This window comes from Rhinopithecus bieti, unplaced genomic scaffold (genome assembly GCF_001698545.2).
Source record: "Rhinopithecus bieti isolate Rb0 unplaced genomic scaffold, ASM169854v2 scaffold_14826, whole genome shotgun sequence".
NCBI lineage: Eukaryota > Metazoa > Chordata > Mammalia > Primates > Cercopithecidae > Rhinopithecus > Rhinopithecus bieti.
The window spans coordinates 1,977,410-1,986,632 of record NW_016808328.1 but is presented as its reverse complement, the minus strand read 5'-3'; the positions used below and the strand labels follow the sequence as shown (position 1 = coordinate 1,986,632).

Below are 9,223 nucleotides of genomic sequence, written 5' to 3'. Positions count from 1 at the left end.
AACGGTGGGCGCCTGTAATCCCAACTACTCAGGAGACTGAGGCAGGAGAATCACTTGAACCTGGGAGGCGGGGGTTGCGGTGAGCCAAGATTGTGCCACTGCACTCCAGTCTGGGTGACAGAGAGAGACCCTATCTCAAAAATAAATAAATAAATAAATAAATAAATAAATAAATAGAAATAAATAAATAAAAGTCAAAGACAGTGGAAGACTCCTGTACCTAGTTTATTTCCTGGCTTCAACTACAGGAGAAGGCACTTATGGATGGAAGGAAGAAGACAGTAACCAATTCTAAAGTAAATGATGTCCAGGGTATATGAGGAACTTGGGTTGTAGTTGCTCCAACAGCTTCCCCAAGGCTTTTCTAGAAGTTTCTAGCTTTGCCGAAAGTTCCCGTCAGCATCAAAAGCAAGCCAAGGCCAGGCATGGTGGCTCACACCTGTAATCCCACCACTTTGGGAGGCCGAGGAGGGTGGATCCCTTGAGCCCAGGAATTCAAGACTAGCCTGGCCATCAGGGCAAAAAACCCATCTCTGCTAAAAATATAAAAAATTAGCCAGGGTTGATGGTTCATGCCTATAGTCCCAGCTACTCAGGAGGCTGAGACAGGAGAATTCCTTGAACCTAGGAGGTGGAAATTGCAGTGAGCCAAGATCACACCACTGCATTCCAGCCTCTAAAAAAGAAAAACAAAAACAAAGCAAGCCAATAATTATCATGGGGGAAGCATGGCAACGTCTCTGTGCTCTGCAGATGTCTTCTGAAGCTCAGGTCACAGATGGAGCTGTGAGGGACACATTGCTAGGGCCTGGGTGGGTTCTGAGGCTCAGGACTTTCAAGGGGCCATGGAAGTCAGAGTGCTGCTGTAATCTTCACTCAGAAAGCCCAGCTCAAGAGGATTTGTTCCCTGCCTAGAGGGATATGATCTGGAGTCCTCAAAAGCCCCCACAGCCAGCTGTGAACAGGGAATAGCAAAGAGTTTGGGAAGAGATGAGGAAAGAGTAGGGAAGAAATATTTCTACTAGGCTACTGCAAAAGTAATTGCAAAAACCTCAATTACTTTTGCTGCAACCTAGTACATAGTATGGAAGTAATATCTGCTGAAGCCAAACGGTGTATCAGCTGTTCTGCACGTGTGACTCTGAAGTCGGGGGGCGGGTAAGCTTTGTGTTGATCTGGCATTTTTCAATTCAGAAAAGGCTGGGAGATCCAGATGGGAGAGAAGGAACTCAAAGCAAAGGTCTGCCAGCCTACCGTCAAAGACACGACACCTCAGGTCTAACGCGCTGCAGTGTCTTTATTTTTTCTTTTTCTTTTATTCTTGTAGAGATGGGGTCTTGCTATGTTGCCCGGGCTGGACTCAAACTTCTGGGGTCAAGCGATTCTCCCACCTCAGTCTCCAAGAGTTTGCATATTACAGCCGTGAGCCACTGTGCCTGGTCCTCTGCAGTTTCTACAAGAGGTTCATCAATAAGATTCTCAGCGTCATACTTCAATTAGGCTCCCCACTTAACCAATTGTTTCTAATGACCGATTATTAATTTGCAAGAGAATTCTTCCTCCAACTCATACCACCCCAGTCAGAGTTCAGTATTTTCCTTCACTTTAATTTTTATTGCTTCTCCAGTTCAGACAGTTCAGCGCTTCCTCTTTGTTCTTCCTCACCTTGTTCATGGCGGTCCTGGCTGTTCCATCAGCAGAACTACAAAACCAAAAAGGCAACAAAATTTGAAAGGTTTCTCAGCATCCTCCAAGGAGGCTGTGGGGGAATATGAAAAAGAGGTGGTGTCTGGAGCCACACAGACCAGAGTCCAAAGCCCAGCTCTGCCATTATTAGCTGTGTGATCTTGAACATATCACTCACCTGTAAAATGAGCTCATAATGCTGGTGAATGTGAGAATGGTATCAGGTAATAAATGAATGGCGAATCGGTGCCAGGAATCTGCTGAGCTCTCAATTTATGATCAAGAACATCACTGGGATAACTACTAACAGGTTAGACTGTTAGTAGTCTAACAGTCTACTACTAACTTGGTTAGACTTCCAGTCTCCCACGTGGCAACAGAGACCATCTGGAAGTGTGTTCAGAAGACTGTAGTTGTTACCTCTAGTGGATCCTGTCCCTCCAACTACAAGGAATCAAGGAGGAGGAGCTGGATTTAGAGCATTCGGAATGTCTTTTCTCTAACAGTAACAAAATCACAAGAGCTACATTTATTGAGCATTTACTCTGTGCTAGGCAGTATTAACATGTATTAACTCATTTCCCCCTTACAATCACTCTGTGAGGTAGGCACTAATATCACTCCCAATTTTTTTTTTTTTTTTTTTTTTTTTTCTGAGACAGAGTTTCACTTGTCACCCAGGTTGGAGTGCAATGACAAGATCTTGGCTCACCACAACCTCTGCCTCCCGAGGTCAAGCGATTCTCCTGCCTCAGTCTCCTGAGTAGCTGGGATTACAGGCATGTGTCACCACGCTTGGCTAATTTTGTATTTTTAGTAGAGACAGAGTTTCTCCATGTTGGTCAGGCTGGTCTCGAACTCCCGACCTCAGGTGATCCACCGGCCTCCCAAAGTGCTGGGATTACAGGCATGAGCCACTGCACCCGGCCTATCACTCCCATTTTACAGGTAAGGAAGCAGATCAGAGAGGTTAAGCAACTTGCTCAAACTCCCATAATACTAGTAGATGACATACCCAAGATAGTAAGAATAGTGGTTTTATGTACCAGACATGTCTGTGCTCAGGGCTTTTTTTTTTTTTTGTATGGTTGTATAATTTGTTGACTGCACAAAAGAGTCTGGCCAAAGGGGCAAGCTGAGGCTGAAACTTAGCCCCTGCTCTATTTGCTCTGTACCCTGGCATGAGGCTGTGTCGTCTGGAGGAAGGGACACCTTTTCCTAATTTGACAAAGATGCCATATGAGCTCTCAAGGCCCTGTTAATGCTTTACGTGTGTTACCTTCTCTAATCCTCAAACAGCTCTGTGGGCTAGATAAGAATACCCTCATTTTATAGATGAGGAAATCCAGGCTTAGTGAGTTCAAGTCACCGAGCTAAGTCACTTTGTAAGGGGTAAAGCTATGATTCGAGCCTGATGCCAAATCCCATGCTCTAAACCAGTAGGCCACTATACTGACCCCATCCCTAAGTGAAAAAAGAAAAAATACATAATCATCTGGTTTTTACCTTTAAAAATATGGCAGTTCTAATGAGGCCCCAGTAAGGACTACTGAGGTCCTTAGTAAGAAAAATAATTGATCAGGAAGTCGGAGCATCGGCTTTCAGTGCTCCAAACTGTGGCTTTATGCTTATTAACTATTTCTGTATTTCAATTTCCTTGTCTGAAAGTAAGAATAACATTATAAAGGAACAATTCTTGTAGTTGTTTGCAAAGTGTTTATGCATACGTAATAATCCTCATGTCAAAATGATCCTCACATCATCAACCCTGGGAGAAAGGCATTATTATTCCTCTTTCGCTCAAGGAGGTGAGTAACACGCTCAGGGTGAGTAGCGCAGAATGGCACCTGAAGCCAGGGATCCTGACTTGTCTTGTACTCCTTGCTAAGTACCTTAGAACTTCTGGAGCACCTGTAGCCTGCCTGGTGGCCCAGACATCACATGGTGCACATACAAGTCAGATAGCAGTTGGAAACTGACATTAGTCACGTGACCACACTCTGTTCCTTCAGGAGACTTGGCAGGAAGGAGCACTCTGGGAGGAGTCTTTGCTTGGCTCCCATGCCTGAAAACAAAACTTCTGCCTTTGCAGGAGCTGGGACGGTCTGAGTTACAGACTTGGGTAACGTAAGACTTCCAGAGCTTCCTAAGGAGGGAAGGATGACCTGGTGGCATTTAGGGTCAACTCCTTTCTGACATGGCTCAGCCTTCCTGTTTCCCATCCCCGGCTGTGGCCACGTTCAACGGAAATACCATCTGTGGAAGCACTTTCCAAAGAAGCGTGGTCCAAGTGCAGAATGTTTTTCCTCTCCTCTGTGGATCTCAGGAAGCCGATTCCATCTGTGCTCCAATGACAGACTTGCTCATCCTGTGATAAAATGTGGGCTGCTGCCCCCACCCCAGCTTGGTGCCCTTCTAAAATGAAAACATGCATGTGTATTCTCTTCCCACCTCCCCAACAGCAGTCCGCCACTATCTCTGGCTCTGCAGGCCTACTCTGCGCAGGCTGGCAAGCGCTGCCATGCACAAGGCCCCTTCTGGGTTGTGGGTATACTACGCCTTATGCGGGCAAGGTATGTGGATGACAGGGAAGGGGGAAATATATAAACAAACAGACCTTCCAGCGATTGCCACATTCATTGCATAAGACAAAGGTAGTCATGGGCTCATCAGCACTGCGTGTCTGCACCTGAGAGAGAGAAGAACCACTCATGAAGTCACTTCCCTGTTCTAGGACCTGCCATGGCTCCCACTGTGTTTGGGAGTAGGTCCAAATCCCAGAGGTTGGCACTGATATTCCCACCCCATGTTGGCAATTTCCTTATCACTGACAACTCCGTAATATTAGTGTCATGCTTTCCTCTCCTCTGGCAGTCCATCAGCTCACTCCCAGTATCTTTCTGGCTTAACCTGGCCTTTTGTACTTTCACTCTTTGTTGTTGTTGTTGTTTGTTTGTTTGTTTGTTTTTTGTTTTGTTTTGTTTTTGACACTGCAGTCTCGCTCTGTTGCCCAGGCTGGGGTGCAGTGGTGCCATCTCGGCTCACTGCAACCTCTGCCTCCTGGGTTCAAGTGATTCTCCTGCCTCAGCCTCCTGAATAGCTGGGATTACAGGTGCCCGCCACCAAGTATTCCCTGACTCACCTCTGAACACACCCTACTGGACATACTCACTAGAGTGAGCTGCAAGCAGGCTTAGTGGTCTAGTTCATCTTCCTTCTTTTACTGGTGGAAGACCTGAGGCCCAGAGAGGAAAGGGGACCTAAATATCTTTGGAACTATTTAATATTATGTTTTCTCATCCTCTTAGCCTCATCATTCAGGTGCAGGAACCGGGTATCCCACAGCAAAGCCCTGGCATTTCCAGATTTAACAGCTCCTGTTCTGGTTTTTTAAGGCCGACCTTGGCTGGCCATGACATGTAGCAAGTCATTACTTTGCTGACAATCAGCTATGAATGATGTCAGCTGGGAATCTGTGGTGTGGGACGAGTTATGCCCGCCACCCTCCTTGAGTGAGCCCCAGCAGCCCAGCAGTCTGCCAGGCGTATACAGCTTAGCGCAGCCTGGTCTGGATAGCAGTGACAAACAGAAAGAAAACTTTGCTAGTGGGCAGTTTACTTCTAGAAAGAAGTGAGGCACAGGAAGTGCATCACTCCACATGGAAAGGTGCTTGGGAGACAGCAGAAGCTTGCACAAACATCTCTGAATTCCAGACCTGGAATTCTCCAAGGGACTCCTCCAGAATGGCAAGGCTGACTGCATTTCTGCCCTGGCCACAGAATGCTGCAGGCAAGGTGCCCTTGATAAATGGTGTGTGCCGAACAGACGGAGAACTCTGAATAGAGTTCTAGAATAACTAAACACCAGTGAGAATCCAAGGATATTTGTGCTGTATGGGCGTACCATGTGCAACCCAGAAAGAGGAGGCCATTCTCTGGTTTTAAGAGAAGGGGCCTCCACAGCCTTCCCAAGTTCCCCATGCCAGGGCAATTGTCTTCAACTGGAGGAATCAGAGCTAAGCCCTTAGGCTTTATTGACCAAGTTAGCTGGATTGCAGGCAGAAAGGTCTGGATCTGGTTTATTACTATCTCTGACACTGGCCTGCTCTGCCACCTTGGGCAAGGCTAAAAAGCCCATCTGTGGCTTGTGTGGGCCTCAGTTTCCCTGGGTGTGTAATGAGGGAGCTGGGTTTCACATTGCCAAGTTCCCTTTCAACCATCTGGGACTCTTCAGCTGCTGTGAGTCTGATTCTTCTGATTGTCACTTCAGGGCAGACGAGAACAAGCCTCATAGACACATAGTGGGATGATTCTAAACTCAGAACATTGTCCAGAAGCCACAGATGCATCACGTTAGTGTACCAAGGCTCGCCCTTCTCTATGCAGCCTGGAGAGTTTTTAAGGTTTTCTTTGTTTTGTTGAGACAGTCTTGTTCTATCACTCAGGCAGGAGTGCAGTGGTGCAGTCACGGCTCACTGCAGCCTCAATTCACTGGAGCCTCAACCTCCCGGGCTCCAGTGATTCTCATGCCTCATCACCACCCATTCCCCCTCGCATCCAGTAGCTGGGACTACAGGCATGCACCACCAAGCCTGGCTAATTTTTGTATTTTTAGTAGAGATGTCGTTTCACCACGTTGCCCAGGCTGCAGTCAAACTCCCAGGTTCAAGCTGTCTGCCTGCCTCAGCCTCTCAAGAGTGCTGAGATTATAGGTGTGAGCCACTGAGCCGGCCCAGCCTAGAGAGGTTTTGTTGTTGTTGTTGTTTGTTTTGAGACAGAGTCTCACTCTGTCGCCCAGGCTGGAGTACAGTGGTGCAATCTTGGCTCAATGTAGCTTCTGCCTCCCAGGTTCCAGTGATTCTCCTGCCTCAGCCTCCAGCGTAACTGGGATTACAGGCATGTGCCACTACGCCTGGCTAATTTTTGTATTTTTAGTACAGATGGGGCTTCACCATGTTGGCCAGGCTGGTCTCGAACTCCTGACCTCAGGTGATCCACTCACCTTGGCCTCCCAAAGTGCTGGGATTACAGACATGAGCCACTGCACCCGGCCAAGCTTAGAGAGTTTTAACCCTTTCTCCCCTCTGGCTCTTCCCTAAGCTTCTCTCTGATTTTCCATCTGTCTGCCCCTGCGGCCTCCTGCACCTCCAGCCCATCCCCTCACTGTCCATACCTGGTTATAGGTGCAGTTCTTCTTCTTGCATTTGCTGCACTGGAAGAGGTCAGTGGTGGTGCCGCCGGTCTTGGCCATCTGGTGCTCACGGATGGCCTCCTGGGTCATGGCATTCCTCAACTCCCTCAGTTCATCACTGGCCATTTCCTGGAGAAAAAAAGAGCTTGCCCTTCAGGGCTGAGGGGTCACAGGGGCCCTGCCCCACACCTGGTTTCTAGAAAGCCTGAACAGAAGAGGAGCTAACATGCTTTACTGACTGCAAGGAGCTGGAGGGAGGCCTGGATTCCACGTCCTGCCCCAGCTGGGAGAAAGCTGTCCCCGCAGAGTCCCCTGCCACCCACAACTGGAAGGTCATAAGGCACATTTAGGAGAGCAGCAGGCAAACAGCCTCTGTCCGAGGACGAGCACTCCTGTGTACATTTCTTCAGATCTGGGGCTCATCCTGCCTGCCAGGACATTGGCCTTGGCCTGAAGCCTCCTGCTTGAGCTGCTTGATCACTGCCACCTGGTCTATGATGTTCCCCTTAGCCTTCCTCTCTGGACTTGACCCAGAGCTCTTTTACACTGTGATCACTGCCCTGCTGTTCTGCTTCGTGGGAACCCTGGCACAACTACCCATGACTTGCTGCTGCTACCCCCACCCTGAAGCTCCTGGGCTCACACAACTAACTGCTCATCTGTGAGCATGCGTCACCCACACCTTTGCCTTCTCTGTCCATCTCCCTGGCCACTTGTCTCCCCTTAAGCCTCTGCCAGAGGAGAGCAGAGAGGGTGACAGTCAAACTGCAGAGAGCTCCAGTTAAGGGTTGGTAGAAGGGGAAGGAGGGTGGCTGACGCAAATGTCAAAATGAGGATTTTAAACCTTCTTTTTTGAGATGGAGTCTCACTCTGTCACCAGGCTGGAGTGCAGTGGTGCGATCTCGGCTCACTGCGACCTCCACCTCCCAGGTTCAAGCGATTGTGCCTCAGCCTCCTGAGTAGCTGGGACTACAGGCACCTGCCACCACCTCCAGCTAATTTTTGTATGTTTAGTAGAGACGGAGTTTCATCATGTTGGTTAGGATGGTCTCAATCTGACCTTGTGATCCACCTGCCTCGGCCTCCCAAAGTGCTGGGATTACAGGTGTGAACCACCACGACTGGCCTAAACTTTTTCATTGTTGCTATCTGTCCTGACTCCTTAAACCATGGAGAAGGGCGCTGGCATAAAGGTCAAAGCATTTTAGTGTGCGCACCTTTCATGATAACCACTTAGGCTTCTTGATAAAATGCAGATTCCTATGAATCTGAATTGCTAAGGGCAGGCCCAGGAATATGCATTTTTTAAAGATATTTATTTATTTATTTATTTATTTATTTTGGGGACAGGGTCTTGCTGTCACCTAGACTGGAGTGCAGTGGTGCGATGACTCACAGCAGCCTCAACCTCCCCCGGCTCAAGTGATTCTCCCACCTCAGTCTCCCAAGTAGCTGGGACTACAGGCATGCACCACCAAACCTGGTTAATTTTTTTTTTTTTGTATTTTTTGGTGGAGATGGGGTTTTACCACGTTGCCCAGGCTAGTCTCCTGAGCTCAAGCTATCTGCCTACTTTGGACTCCCGAAGTGCTGGGATTACAGGCGTGAGCCACTGCGCCTGGCCAGAATATGCATTTTCACTAGCGTCCTCAAGTTATTCTGGTACATATTAATTTTTAAAGTCCTAGTGTGTTAAATTCAAAGGCTAGGCCCTAACCAATGGCAGGAGAATATGGAAAAACAAGTCAATGAAAGTCATTTACCCATATGAGTAAAAAGTAGCTGACTTTAATTTGGGGGGATTTTCCAGAGCACAAAGCATTTGCCCATTCAAAATTTACTGGATGTGGCTGGGTGCAGTGGCTTACGCCTGTAATCCCAGCACTTTGGGAGGCCGAGACGGGTGGATCAACTGAGGTCAGGAGTTCGAGACCAGCCTGGCCAACATGGTGAAACCCCATCTGTACTAAAAATACAAAAAAATTAGCTGGGCATGGTGGCGGGCACCTGTAATCCCAGCTACTCGGGAGGCTGAGACAGGACAATTGATTGAACCTGGGAAGTGTAGGTTGCAGTGAGCTGAGACTGCACCATTGCACTCCAGCCTGGGCAACAAGAGCAAAAGTCCATCTAAAAAAAAAAAAAGGCCGGGCACGGTGGCTCAAGCCTGTAATCCCAGCACTTTGGGAGGCCGAGACGGGCGGATCACGAGGTCAGGAGATCAAGACCATCCTGGCTAACCCGGTGAAACCCCGTCTCTACTAAAAAATACAAAAAAACTAGCCGGGCGAGGTGGCGGGCGCCTGTAGTCCCAGCTACTGGGGAGGCTGAGGCAGGAGAATGGCGT

General features: G+C 48.3%; 1 protein-coding gene across 1 annotated transcript in view; it reads right to left on the bottom strand.

The window, feature by feature from the left end:
- Nucleotides 1-1,277: 1,277 nt before the first annotated feature.
- Nucleotides 1,278-9,223, bottom strand: part of TCEA3 (transcription elongation factor A3) — a 48,863-nt gene continuing 40,917 nt past the window's right edge. The window contains 3 exon segments of the mRNA XM_017886563.1: nucleotides 1,278-1,702; nucleotides 4,304-4,375; nucleotides 6,859-7,005. Of these exon segments, the coding sequence (XP_017742052.1) occupies nucleotides 1,694-1,702; nucleotides 4,304-4,375; nucleotides 6,859-7,005 (228 nt within the window). The 3' untranslated portion in view covers nucleotides 1,278-1,693.